At 38.2% G+C, this 15285-nt stretch overlaps 1 protein-coding gene across 2 annotated transcripts in view; it reads left to right on the top strand.

Annotated features, from left to right (window-relative positions):
- Positions 1–5837: 5837 nt before the first annotated feature.
- Positions 5838–15285, top strand: part of VWA3B (von Willebrand factor A domain containing 3B) — a 199950-nt gene continuing 190502 nt past the window's right edge. The window contains exons 1-2 of one of the 2 annotated variants that reach the window (XM_036030068.1): positions 5838–6100; positions 11297–11524. In XM_036030068.1, the coding sequence (XP_035885961.1) occupies positions 11329–11524 (196 nt within the window). In that variant the 5' untranslated portion in view covers positions 5838–6100; positions 11297–11328. Of the gene's footprint in view, positions 6254–11296; positions 11525–15285 lie in introns of both variants that reach the window. The other variant, XM_036030069.1, reaches the window with a different exon arrangement.

Below are 15285 nucleotides of genomic sequence, written 5' to 3'. Positions count from 1 at the left end.
AATGCTGACCATGGATACCTATGGAACTTTTTCAGGTTAATTTCAGTTTATTCTTCTGTAAATTATAGCTGCCATTCGTTCTTTACTAGTTTAAGATTACTATACATAATTCCACTGACTCATAGTAAATGTTAGCAATCAACAAAAAAGAATAGTTAGTGATGGAAAGCAATTTTTAAAAGCTCTATAATAGTATAATTTTGTGGGGTTTATTTTTCATATTTCTATGGTTTGTGTGAACAACCATTACTGGTTTCACAGTAGATGTATTTGTTTTCTAGTGCCTTTTATTTATAACATTCCTTTTATAATCAGTTTGTAGCTATACACTTATTTCTACATATTTTGCTATTTCTTGATTTTATATTTATTAAGGCTATAGACATTTGTAAATTTACTATTAATTTTTATTTATAAATATTATTTGTAAATTTCTTTCCAGAGTATTCTAGTTTAATTTAAATTAAGTATTTATTTATTTTTAAAGAGAGGGGAAGTGAGGGAGAAAAAGGGGGAGAGAAAGATCAATGTGTGGTTGTCCCTTGTGCGTCCCTTACTGGGGACCCGGCCTGCAATCCAGGCATGTGCCCTGACTGGGAATCAAACTGGTGACTCTTTGGTTTGTAGGCCAGCACTCAATCCACTGAGCCACACCAGCCAGGGATAAGAAAAAAATTTTAAATGTATAAATTCTCTTAGAAGTATGTTTCTTACAACTCAATACAACTACATTAGCTTTAGGTGTTAATTGTATTCAAGTAAATGTTATTTTTGTATTTCATAGCCTGAATTCAGTACATGAAGAGATTCAGAAATTAAAATCTTAAAACTCTCTTAAAAACCCAACAATTCTCTTTCCACTATTAGTTAATGATTCAAGAATCTGGCTAATTCCTTGATCAGAAAATAATTTTCAAATGACCATTGTACAAAAGCCCCTGGCATATAATATAAACTCTGTCTTTGTGACAACATTTCTATTTGAGTAAGTACATCTTAGTATAGAGTTTCAGATGAAGCTGGACTGTGTGTGTGTGTGTGTGTGTGTGTGTGTGTGTGTGTATTTCTCCAGCTTTCTGTAGTTTTCACATGCCCTTGCCACTGTATTCTACCAGGCAACCTGTTCTCCACTCCATTTCTCAGGTGATGAATGAGTACCATATTTTCAGACCATAAGACGCACCTAGGTTTTACAGGAAAATAGGAGCCAAAGATTTGAAGCAAAAAATGTGGTAAAATACTTAATAACATAAATAACATAATATTTCCCCAATGTAAATGTAAACAGAACTCAACAGCAGCATGAACAACCATTATTCCTCCCAAATTCTGGCGAAGGGAAGGTACATCTTATAGTCTGAAAAATACGGTATATAGCATGGTGGGAAGTAGAGCATGAGTGAAACTCTTTCTGGCTATTGTTCTCCAAAAGCCTAAGCTTTAAATGGCAGAGAGAAATGCCCACTAGCCCAGGGATTATTCTGTACTCCCCATGCTTCCCCATCTCCTAGTCATTAGGCAGGGTCATGTGACTTGCTCTGGCCAATGGGCTATGAGTGGAAGCAAACTTATGAATGCATCAATATAATTGTATGTGTGTTTTAACATAAAATGCACTACATTGCATGCATTTGTTCTACATACAACTTGATTATTTAAAAAACTCAACAATATATCTTGGAGATCTTTTTAGCATATAACAAATAAATTTATTCCTTTAAACTGTTATCATATCACAATGATAACGTTCAGATGATTTCCATTATTTTGCTATCACAGAAACACTTGTACATTCTCAAGGAAACCTGGAAGTGGAATTTTATGGCAGAAAGTTATGTGCTTTTCCAGATTTTAAAACAATGATTTAAAATATACTCCATTAAATTCAATTTGCTGTATTTTTCCTAAAATTTTTAAAATTAGATTCATCAATGAGGATGTCCTAATGCTTCCAGTGTTATCATCTTTCTCTCTTCTTCACTCCTTAAGATGTGGGAATACTTACCTAAATGGTCAGATTCCAGGATGTTGATGGTGATGAGTTCACAAGCGTTGAGACATACACCTGGGTGTGGTTCTCTTGTGGTGCTTAGGTCTTTCTCCAAGGGAAAAAGAAGGCAGCCAGAACAAAGTGTACCTCTTCTGGTGGGCAGAGCCTCTTCTCTCTCTTCCTCGCACATAAGCAGTGCCACACATGTGCCCCTCCTGGCTTGGCAAGGAATAGTAGAAATTTCTGAGCTTAGAAGAAGAGAGGCCCTAGCCTGTGCCTCAGCCCCATGCCCCTACTGGGTTGCCCATACAGCATTGCACTAGGGTTAGAAGGACCTAAAATAAGGAAACGCCTTATGGCCACTGCCATTGTCAGATGTGCTTACTCCTCTCTTCAGGAATCATAGGAAGAGGACAACCAGGCCAAGGCAAGATCCAGGCTCATTCCTGAATATCTTTTCCATGTAATGAAAATTTCATCCCAGGAGTATTGTTTTTGGCAGCTTGTAGTATAAGTATCTATTTTGAAAAGTAATTTTAAATTTCCAAGTGTTCAGAGCTTTTTGTTTAAATATTTTTGTTCAATTCTTCTTAATTTAGCTATTGGGATATGATACAGATATTAAGGCATCCAGTTCACTTAGAAGCATACCACATTACAAAGGTGTTGGTTAACAGGAAGTGGGAGAGAACAATAATTAGAAAATAGACCTGCTTTATGCCATTTAAAATTGAATTGTGAGGTGTCAAATCCAGCAAGATTTCCACTGTGGCATTAATATCCACTTCTAAGTGAATTCTGTACAACTGAAATGACAAAAAAATTTTTTTTGGAGAAAACTAAAACCAACAATTGATCAACACAGCATATAATTAAGAGGGCAGGGTGTTGAGGCAGGCTGCCTGGTTCAAATTCTGGAGCCACCATTTACTAGCTTGAGTGGTGTTGGAGAAGTTGCTCACTCCTGTGCTTTAGTTTATCTATAAAATGGGGATAATTATAGTGTTTCCCTCATGGAGCTTTCATAAGGATTGAATGAAGTGATACACTTAAAGTGTTTACAACATTGTCTGGCACTGAATAAATTTTAGTTATTATTTTTAAGTACTGATCATCACTGCATCATCAAGGGTAGAACAATTATACCTAAAAGCTATTCCTTACAAAAGGTGTTAGATGGAAGAGTCACAGGTCTGAATTCATGTGACAAATAATAAACACTGACCTGAAGAACATGGCAATATATACAAAGTGTCTGTTTAGGCTTTGCCATCCCTTAATCCAAACCCCCTCTCTCAGGCAGCCCCTGACAGCCAAACACCCTGGACCAACAGTGCCAACCAAGGTTCACCAGTGACTGCTACCTGATTTAGTTGCTCTATTTCCCCACTTTCCTTGTTCCTTCCTCTTCAGAAGGAGTGCTTATTTTTTATTTTTATCTCCGACTCTTTCTCATACATATACATAATTCTCTTGAATGAACACTCGACTGTTCTCTGGTTTGTTTTTGTAGTAGGCTTAGGATAATTGCTTTTCCTCCTTTTATTTCATTTATCACTCCTCTATTCCCCAACTCCTGAGATTCTAATCATGATCACAAGGCCAAGTAGTGCTAGTGATAGACTTAAAGAAAAAGAAAAACCATTCAACCTGTAAATAGTCCAATAACAATGTAAGGGCTGTCACAAGGCAGTACAAATTGCCAAGTGTGATCTGACAACTGATGCCAGTGTGATACTGACAACTGACAGAGGGAGAGAAATTATTGGAGCTAGAGTGTCCATGGAAGGCTTTGTGAAGAGAGAAGAGCTTGAGCTGACCCTGGGGGGCTGTGGCTCCCAACTGTGGTAATCCAGGTGAAGGTGGTGGTCTGAGTAAAGGCACCTGTGGTCAGAGGCAGGGACCAGGTTAGTCTCTCTGCGGGAGAGTTTGACTTGTAGGCAGTGGGCAAAAAGACTGAAAGTATAATCTAAGCTCTGAATGGTAAACTCAGGTCAGACATTACTTTAAGGATGGGTCTGATATGAGAAATGTCAATTCTGAGGTTGAGGGTAGGATACAAATTACCTGTTAACTGTAAATTCAAAACAACTTTGTTGAAGTTCAGTACAGGGGTATATCACACAACTATGCAAAAGGTATTATTCTAAACCACTCAACAAACAAAAATGAGGTGAACCATCCTGCAGCTATCTGAACTTAAGTCTTTATCAGCTCTGAACTCTTCAAAATGACCTAGACTTCTCAATTACCTGTCTACAATTTATTAGTGGTTAACATTTTCATATAAATTTATGCCTGTAGGCACATGAACCTAATTGACAGAAACATGGAGTCATCTGCAGCTACTTGCATAAGTGGCAAATGTCCTAGGGAAGGAGGAATGCGTGGGGTGAAGGTGGGGACAGGAGTGCCTGGCATGACTATGGAAGCTGTGGGTTTGGCTGTGTGGATGCTCTGTGTTCTAAGTCACCCATGTGACACAGAAATATTAGTCTGGTAGGGTGTGGACAACAGGGATTAATGTGGCCTTGGCAACACATGTAGTCATGGCTACTGTATTACCTCCCTTCTGAATAGCATCTTGAGTACTGTTTTTTTTCTTTTGTTTTTAGTGATGAGGTTAAGTGCAATTTACAGGGCCAATGGTACACAATCAAATAACCTTATGTAATGATTTGTGACCTAAGGTCAAGGCATTCAGTACTTTTTAGTTATAAAGGTATTAAAAGAATGCAGGAAAAATAAATTCGTATTGGGGATGGAATTATTCAGTTTCAATATTAATTACGTTTTATTAGATCTTTGACTCAAAACCCTAGAAATAATCTGGTCACTTTTTTTTAGTGACAATCTTTTTTAAAAAAGGATTTTATTTAATTATTTTTAGAAAGAAGGGGAGAAAAAAGAGGGAAACATCCATGTGTGGTTGCCTCTCGTGCGCCCCCTACTGGGGACCTGGCCAGCAAGCCAGGCGTGTGCAGTAGTAGACTGGGGATCTAATGGGCGACCCTTTGGTTCGCAGGCTAGCGCTCAATACACTGAGCCACACCAGCCAGGGCTAATCTGGTCACTTCTTTAGTTTTAAATTTTTAAATAGAGTTTAATATACCTATATACTAAAAACAATATTTGTCTGTTGGATCTTAAGGATTTAAAGAAGCTTTTCATAAGGACAATTTTGTTTACCAGTGATTGAAATATCACAAGCATATATTTCAAGCTCTTTTCTTACTTGAAAAGGAAAAGCTAAAATAAGGGTTAAAAATAAAGCTGAACGAAGAAAGTGATGTCTATAGGAATTCTCTTCTAAAGATAAGAGTATTTTTGATAACTGCAGCCCCTGCCTCCAAAATTGGAAGTCTGAAAAACTGCAGCTCAAGGTGCCTCCTGTCTCGGCTCCACCCTCGTTCTGGTAGAGCGACCTACACCTGCCCCAGCTTTTTAAGCTTCTTTCTCTAAACTGTAAAATAAAGAAAATCTCTCTTCACAGCGTCGATGTGAAACTTAAAGTAAGTGCTCTGCACGCTGAAAAGTGAGTACAGAAGTTAGTGTTAACGTTTTCTACGAAGTGCTGGCCTCCCAGTCTTTGGCGCCTTCCTCGGTGATAGGCTCGCACCCGCGCCCCATACCCGGCCTCGTCTGTTTGTTAATTTAATTAATTAACGTTCGTAACCGTTATCGACTTTCCCGGTGACGGCAGGTACAGAGGACTGGCCCACCCTCCCTGTGCGCTAACTTGCACCTCGCCACCCGGAACCCGCCTTGGCGCTCCGTGGGGTTTCCGAGACTGGGTCCCTGGTCCCGCCCCCCGCTGGGGCGCTAGGGAGCAGGGCTGGCTCCCGAAGCCGCGCGGTGATTGGCGCTGTCCGAGCAACCGCGGGGCCTCGGTAGTCAACTAGCAGAGCGACCAGTTCTCGGATCACAAGAGAAATCGAACGGCTGAAGGCCTTGGAGTCAAGTGCGGACTCTTCGCGCTCCGGGCGGGGGCACTGCTTATCACCCAGAGGGATGCGTCCCTCCCCCGCCCTCCCCGGTCTGAGGGCTGGAGCAGGCTGGGCCAGAGGTTGCTGAACAGGACCCGCCTGTCTTTCACCTGGCAGAAGCCTAGTAAGTGCGGGATGCCTTCCTCTCCACCGCGGACCCTCCAAGGCACCGAGAGCAATCTTGGAAATAGTTTTCAAGCTGGACTGCCCCCACTTGTAGTTGTGGAAACTGGCCTAGAAAAGCGCAGCGACTTGACCCTACTCACTTAAGTGTTTGGTACGTTGGTCGAGGCGGGGAAACAGGTAACCAGGACAGCGCGCCCCAGAGAGCCCTTCTCACCACGCCTTACCCACAGGAAAGGCTCAGCTGGCTTCCTAGCTCCCGGCTGTGTCGTAGGCCAGAAGTAGGAAGACGAAGGCTGCTTGGGCTTTGGAGATAGCGGCTTTGGGCAGTAGGAGCACCAGGAGAAGTTTATTTCTGAGAAATAATCACAATATGAATAATCTCAAACCCAGAGCCATCTGTTTGGATAAAGCTTTCTACAACTTCCTGACCTGGAAAGGCCACTGGCTCCCTCTCATTCCTCCACACGTGTATGGTTTTCACAAGCACATCACTAAGATAAGTCCCATTTTCTTTTGCTCTTTTTATATGGGCATAAAATTTATATTTAATTTCTACTTGGAAACTATTCTTGGGAGAATATTCATCTTCTTGGGAGCTCTTGTTTTTGTTTTGTTTTTTTTTCCCCTCAGCAGGAACCTCCCCCCAGAAGCACCCCATTTATTCTCATTTTTTTTCCTGGCCCTATTTTCTTAACCGTAGAACAGCCCATTTCACTCTATCTATGCCCTCATTTTTTGTGTGTAGATGAGCACAGCCTAACCCTGCCCCTCAAGGGCAGAAGAATGGGGTGGGGTGGGGTGGGGGAGTGTTACAGTGGGGTATCCATGGGGCCTCATTCCAGCTTGCTTTGTTTTTGAAACAGTGATTCCAAAAACTCACATAAATCACAAGATACATTCACCTAGCCCAGGGTTATTATTTTTTTTTAAGAAACTTCGCAAGGACATAGGAAGTCTTGGGTGTTGGTAGTAAAGCAGTTAGAAGTGTAGGAAATGTTTAAGATGAATTAATAGACTTTAAGTTGGGCATTGTACCTCAACCTCTGACCACATAGGACTTATTCTCAGGACAGCCACAGGGCACCTCTTGGTTGCCCAGCATGGGCAGACCCCAGCAGCCTGGGTTGGCTGTACATGCAGCCCCATCCTGTCCCTTTGGTTGGGGCCTTTGGACATGTGCCAGATTAATCTTTCTATTTTTCCCCAAACCCCCTGCCTTCTGGTCCATGCTTTCATCCTTTGACTTTGACTTCCTTTTCTCTTCTTCCACCCCCTCCCCATATATACTTTCTTTTTCTGTTTAGGAAATCCCTTCTTATTTTCACAACTTTGACCCTTGGGAGAGCACTTAGGGCAGTGCTCAACTGGGATTTGTTGTTTCTTCTGGTTCCTCTTTCCCAACTTGTAATAACCTTAGATGAAGAAATACTGAATACTATTAACAATATCCAGTAAATAATATTACTGAATAATATAACAGTAATATCCAGAAAATAATATGACTCTGTTTAAACAGACATCTATTTCCTAATCTTAGCCTTGTTAAAAATGTGAATCTTTGCCTTGTTTAAAAAAATCAGGATTCTCAGCAACTCTTTTTTTTTTTTCATTTTCACCAATAACTTTATTGATTTGGGTATGTTGAGTATGTTGGCTATCTCTCACTATTGGCTTCTAATGGGCAGAGGCCAGGGCTGCTACTAAACATCTTCCAATGCACAAGACAGCCCCATAGCAAAGAATTATGTGGCCAAAATGTCAATAGTACCAAGAAACTTCAGAAACCACTTTTGACACATTCCATCAGTCACAGCACCTCTGCATACACTGCACAAATTTATTTTTTGCATTTCAGTTTTATTTTCACCTTTCTCGAAATAATAAAGCATAATACATGAGAATGTTGAGTATTTTCTTCCATCTTGAATATTAAAATTGCTGCACAAAAATTCATCAATTTCGATGTTTTTATTATATTTAAAGTTTTTTATTGTTGTTCAAATCTGAGTAATCAATTTAATTCAACTTCAACATCCATGCAAAATGCCTGCTGTATATACTGTGCTGAGAACATCCATATAGTTTGTCCCTGTAGTCATTGAAACTTATTTCGGACTAGAGAGAACAAACCTGAAGAATTCAAGGCCACATTAGTGTAGTGTCACAACAAAAGCTAGGACTTTCTTAGGTGGAGGCTACAGAAAGTTGGTGAGGGGGTCTGGAGAGCCTTACTAGAGGCATCAGGGTTTGAAATTGGCCTTGAAAGCTAAGATTCCACACAGAACCACAGGAGACCACCTTGGAAGAGAGAAAGCAGGGGCTCTGTGTTGGAGGTGTTGCTTGTCAGGTCACTTGGCAGCATGGCTGTGGCAGGCTTGCTTGCCCTGACACAGGAGCTCTTTTCCTGTTTGAGTAGAAAGATCCCTTCTGTTGGAGAGAGTTGAGGGATCCCTTCTGCTGGAGATGCCTTTTCTCATTTCCTTCCTGTTTTCTCTGGATAAGTTTAGTTTCCCAGTTGCTTTCATTTCTCACAATGTGGGTATTCTCAAGCTAAAAAGCCCTAAGGGTCAAGATCTGAGAGTGACTCTTACAGGTTCTCCAATACAATAGCATTAACCAGATTTTTTTTTTCATTTTAACTCTTTTTTTTAAGCCATGTGAGTGCAAAAGGGACTGGCACACACCTTAGCTGGAGGATTCAGTTGTCTTTTTGGAATCAAGAATGTGTCCCTTCAGCTTAAAAACAAAACCTAATGATTCTTCTGAAACATCTTTTAAGTTTAGCGTTCTTATGATAGTGAATATAGCTGCATTCCCTTTTTTACCCTAGGGCATGTAGCTCCCTCTAGTAAGAATATAGAAGGTGGGTGAGTGTGTTTTGGGAAAGAGAAAGATTAACTGGAAATGATGAAATAAATAGTCAAAAGTCTCTATTCTGAGCTCCCTTTTGTTTCTGTAGGAACCATTGTCCAAATGTAGTGTCAGTCCTTGCTGGACAGATCTCAAAAAGAAAGGTGAAGCATATATAGTCTGCTCCTGTTTGTTTTCACGTTCTTTGGTTCTAAAGTAGGAGGAGCTAAAACTTCATAGCTCAGTATAACTGGGGCTTGGGGGTAAAAAGATGCTTGGAATAAAAGTGGCTATATGAAACAAAGCACAGTTACTAAAGGACAATGATTTTAAGTAATTTATTTGCATATAGCTTTTTCCAATATTTTAAGTGCCCATCCATGTAGAATTCCTGCATTGCTATATTTGCTCCTTGCAGTAGCCCTGGGAGTTAGGGAGCACAGGTGGCATTACCACTGTGGAGAGGGGAAGTCACTAAATGTGGTGAAATGGACCTACACAGAGTTTTCATTCTCAGCTTTCCCACTCCCATATGATGCTGTCCAAATACTATTGTTCTCATGAAATTGAGCCCTTGTAGGAAGAAGGCAAGATCTCCACCAATACTATGCATTTGTGTACCTTTGGAATTCAATGTATCTGGACAGTGCAAATTCACATAAACCTTAAAATGGACATTATCCTCAAAAACTTGAAAATGACAAACCAGGAAGCTTATTGAGCCTAAGCTCTGAGAGAAAAAGGTTATTGCTCTGTCTTTGGTGAGGACCCAGGAGCCCTAAGAGAAAGCAGTTCTCCTGGAATTCACACCATTGGTAGGCCTGTACCATAGGACCAGGCTGGAGCTGGTCAGTTATAATAGTAGAAGAGTGGTTAAGAAATGGCTTTGACTCCTGCTTCTGCCACTTACTGGCTGTGTATCCTAAACAACTTCTTTACATTCTTGAAGCTTCTGATTCCTGAAATGTAAGTAGGGTATTAGTAGTATGTAAGTGATATGGTTATGAAGAATTTATGAGATAGCACATATAACAAGCTAATCCCAAGGCCTGGCCAACCAATGGAAGCTTCCTGGTTGTTGTTAATATTATTATTAAGGCCACACAACATTCTGTGTTCTTGACTCTAGAGCCAGATGATCTTTTTTGGAATCTCATGAGGTTATGCATCTACCTGTTGTGAGGTGATGGGCAAATTAGTTAAGCACTCAGCTTGGTTTCCTCATCTGTGAAATGGGAATCATAGTAGGGCTACCTACCTCATAAGGTTATTACAAGTATTAAATCTATACTACTCAGAATATACATAAAACTGTTGGCTAATACTAGTACTTCTAACTTCACAAAAATCTTAGCTTGGGTCCAACTGATTTCTGTGTTTGAAATTTCATGTAAGACTTCCAGAAAATACAAAGTTTTAAAAATGGGAAAAGGGAGTATTTCTAAAGTTAAAATTATTATATTCCAGGAAACTCACTTATATGCATTGCACACTGTGACTGCAGAAGAAGGTAGAGCTTTCTACTCTTTTGACACATCATCAGGCCCTTCCTGTGGTTGTGGTGGGTGGGTTAAGATGGCGTGACTTTGGCCACTCCTTTCCTCCTGTGTACACTGGCTATATTTAGGCAGGTCTAGACAAGTTTAATATGTTGCATACTGCCTTGAGTCTGGTTGGTCCCAGAACAGCTGGCTACACAAGCCAGAACACTTTGGTTCAACTTTAAAGTCCTAGAGAAGAAAATATTCGGAAGGCGAGGCCATGTATTCTAGCTAGGCTGAGCAGCGGTCTGGTTCCCACCCTCTTACTAGCTTCCAGCTGGCCACTCAACATGCAGATATGTGTGCAGACTCTTAGGTTTCATCCTCTTTACCTTCTTTGGAAGCATGCCATTATAATTAGAATACTGATGTGTAATGAAGGTTAAGAAGTGACTCTTTATTTACCAAAATCAAAAAGCTTTGTGTTTTTCTATTATAAAAATAAATTGTGTTTTAGAAATGTTTAAATAACGCAAAAATTCAAGTAACATAGAAAAGGCAAAAGTCCCACGTTCCTACCACACAGAAAACTATTGTAAACCTGCTGGACTCTGTCTTTCTAAATGTTTTTCTATGTGTATATGGAATTCTACCTATGGATGTTGGATTTTATGGATACCTTTTAGTAATTTTTATGGATATCTTCTTTGCCAACAGATATTCATCTGTATTTTAATTTTTAACTTGTAGATAGAATTCCACTACATGGATGCACTGTAATTTATATTAAACTAATCTGCTGTTGATGTTAGATTATTGCCAAGTTTTCAGGAAGTTTCTGAGTTTGACAATTCCCTTTACAGGAGGTCCCGGTGACTTACTTCCTCACTCAGAGATGGAGGTATCAGGCTCATCTTCTACCACTTCTGAGCAGCAGCTTCGAAGAAGAGAGGGACTGAACAACACCAAAACAGATGTGGCCAAGCAGAGTCTCATCTCATCTGAGCAATGGCTCCAACTGCATGGGCTAAAGAGCAAGAAATTGACCTTGAAACAGATTTTGTCACAAATTGGATTTCCACACTGTGAAGGTAGAGTACTGACAGAACAACGCTGGCTGGAAAACCCAGCCAGCGTGCTGCCTGTTAGCCTCTGAGGAGGCTGTGTTAGTTCTGTAGGTCCCTCCAAAATGATGGGTCTCTGTGCTTGTTTTGATCTCACCTCTTTATGGGCAAAAGATGTTTGCACCCTAATGTGTATATATTATATAAATGTACATTAATCCACACACTAAATATTAATAATGCTTAATTTCATTCTTTCTTTTTTGAAAAATGAAATAGAAATTATTTGTATTTATTCCCTGGGATGTGCTACCCCCTCTGGGAGGTCATTGATGAAAAAAATAGCCCTGTGTAGTTTCAGGAAGAGTGTGCTATTTCCCTGTTGTGGCCTGCCTCATGTTGTAGTCCAGTTCTTCCCTAAAGACATTGGTTTGAGTGTTGGTTCTCAACTGCCATGAATACCGCCCTCCAACAGGGAGTGTGGCAATGTGTGAGGATTATGGATTATGCTGGCTTTATAAAATGTTTGGGAATATTTACTCTTCCTCCTCTATGTTCAGATGTCATAGATATATGATTGGTACTATTTCTTCTTTAAATATTTGATAAAACTCAGCAGTGAAACTTATCTGAGCCTAGAGTTTTGCTATTAGGAAAAGTTTGATAAGAAATTCCATTTCTATAATAGACATAATCTGAATAGCTATTCAGATTTTTTCAGATTTTTTCTATAATCTGAATAGCTATTCAGATTTTTTGTTTCATCTCGCCAATTTGGGAAAGTGTGTTTTTCAAGGAGTTTGTTCATCAGTGTTTTTTTTTTAAGCATATTGGCAAAATGTTGTTCACAATATTCCCTTAATTTTTCCTTTTTAATGCCTATGGAATCTGTAGTAATCTCCCTCTTTCACTACCAATATTAGTAATTTATGTCTCTCACTTTTTCTGGACAAGTCTTGTTAGGGGTATATCATAACTCCTTTCAAAGAACCAAATTTGGGGTTTGTTGATTTTTCTTCCATTTTTTGTTTTCATTGGTATTTGCTTTGATCTTTATTATTTATTTTCTTCTACTAACTTTGAGTTTAATTTAAATTTATTTTTCTAGCTTTTAAGGTAGAAACATAGATAATTGAATTTAAGCCTTTTTTCTCTTCTAATGTAGTCATTTAAAATTATAAGTATTTCCTCAAGCATTACTTTAGCTGAATCCCACAAATCTTGATAGGTAGTACTTTCATTATGATGTTCAAAAATATTTTCTTTTTTGTATTGTAACTTTTTTCTCTGATTCATTTTTTAAAGAAATGTATTGTTTAATATCCAAATATTTTAGGACTTTTAAAGACATCTTATTTTTGTTGGATTTCTAATTTAATTCTGTTGAGGTCAGAGAACATAAGATTTTAATCTTTGGAAATTTACTGAGATTTGTTTTACAGCTCAGCCTGTTTCTTTTTTTTTTTTAAGATTTTATTTATTTATTTTTAGGGAGGGAAGGGAGGGGGAGAGAGAGAGAGAGAGAGAGAGAGAGAGAGAGAGAGAGAGAGAGAGACACATCAATGTGCGGTTGCTGGGGGTTATGGCCTGCAACCCAGGAATGTACCCTGGCTGGGAATTGAACCTGGGACACTTTGGTTCCCAGCCTGCGCTCAATCCACTGAGCTACGCCAGCCAGGGCTTCAGCCTGTTTCTTGATGAACATTTCACACACACTTGACAGAATGTGCATTTTGTAGTTTTTAACATGTAATTGTAAATGTTAATTGGGCCAAGATTGTTGATACTATGATAGAGATATTCTATATCTTTAGTGACTTTTTTGTGTAGTGGATGTGTCTATTTCTCCCTTTAGTTCTGTCAGTTCAGTTTGAACTTCTTTTTGTATTAAAAAATTATTTTTCTTTTTTGGATATTTATTTATTTATTTATGTTCGAGTAAAATGCATACAGATTGAGATTGTCTTATCTTTCTGATGAATTGACAGAGTTTAATAACTTTGATTATTTTTGAAATGTTTATATTTATCTTAGCTGGTATTTTGACATTTACTTTGATATTACTATAATTACCACAGCTTTGTTATACTTAGTTTTTACATGGCATGCATGTTTATAGTCTTTTACTCTCAAATTATCTGTAGCCTCTAAATTTAAATTATGCCTTTTTAAACCCAGTCTCATTATCTCTGTCTTACAGTGTTTGGTTCCCTACATTTTATGTAATATTTCATATAGTTAGATTTAGGTCTAACATTTTACTTTTTGTTTTCTGCTTGTCTCATCTTTTTTTTTAATACTCTGTTTCTCCTTTCCTGACTTCTTTTAGGGTAAACTGAATATTTTTTAGTATTTCATTTAATTTCATTTTTATTTTTCCATTTAAATTTCAATAGGCTTAAGTATAACTTTTTGATTATATTTTCAGTAGTTCCTTTAGTGACTATATCTTAGCTCATCACATTCTGCTAGTTCACTCTGTACTACCATAAAATGTAAGAACCTTGTCACAGCACAGCTCTGCCTACCCCCACTCCTGTCCTCAGTGTCACTGTTTGAAGTATAGTTCATTTTTAGGTACATTATAAATCTTAAAATCCAATGTCATAACTTTTTCTTTAAAAAGTCATTTGTCTTTAAATAAACTGAGTAGAAAAATAGCATTTTAAAATCTACATATTTAATATTTACAATATTCTTCCTTCATGTAATATTTGAGGTTCCATATGGTGTTTTTTTCCTAAAGATTCCTTTTAAGCATTTCTGATATTATTTCAAATTCTCTTTCTTTGGATGAAGGATTGATTTATACTTTTTTTTTCTGAAATAATGATAGATTCACAGAAAGTTGAGAAGGTAGTATAGACAAATCCCATTTTCCCCTGGTTTCCCCCATTGGCTACATCTTATAAAATTATACTACAATATCAAATCCATGAACTTAACATTGATTTGAGTTCATTGATACATGGTGTGTGAATAATTCTATGTACTTTTACCGCTTGTGTAGATTTGTGTGAGCACTACCACAATCAAGACACAGAACTGTCACCATGCAGATCTCCCTCCCTGTGCCATCCCTTTATTGTCATACAGACCCTGGCCTTTCAACATCTTTAACCCCTCGTGACCTTCCTCGTTTGTTTTCCTTCTCTATAGATTTCTCATTTAGAGGCTGTTTATATAAATTCTATAATATCATATGTGAGCTTTTGACACTGGCATTTTTTTCTTGCTATTATTTCTTTGAAGTTCATCCAAGTTGTTCTATGTATCAATAATTTGTTTCTTTTTATTGCAGAATAGTATTTCATGGTATGGATGTGCTATAGTTTAACCATTTGCCAATTAAAACACATTTGAGTAGTTTCCAGTTTGGGGCTATTACAAATAAAGCTATGAGCAATTGTTTATAGGTTTTTGTGTGAACGTAAGTTTTCATTTCTCTGGGATAAATGCTCAGGAATGCAATTGCTAGGTGGGATGTTAATGATATGTTTAATGTTTTGTTATGAAACTGCCCTCTATTTCCAAAGTGCTTATACTACTCAATCAGTAATTATGAGATAGTTTTTCCACATTATACCAGCATTTGGTTTGTCACCATTTAAAAATTTTAGCTGTTCCAATAGTTGTGTAGTGATATTTTGTTGTGGTTTTAATCTATTTCCCTAATGTCTAATTTGGTTGAACATCTTTTTATGTGCTTATTTGCTATATAGCGTCTTTGGTGACCTAAATGTTTATGCCTTTTGATCATTTTCTAATTAGATTATTTTTTTAAGTTG

This window comes from Phyllostomus discolor, chromosome 6 (genome assembly GCF_004126475.2).
Source record: "Phyllostomus discolor isolate MPI-MPIP mPhyDis1 chromosome 6, mPhyDis1.pri.v3, whole genome shotgun sequence".
Taxonomy (NCBI): Eukaryota; Metazoa; Chordata; class Mammalia; order Chiroptera; family Phyllostomidae; genus Phyllostomus; species Phyllostomus discolor.
This window is presented reverse-complemented; position numbering and strand designations above follow the sequence as displayed.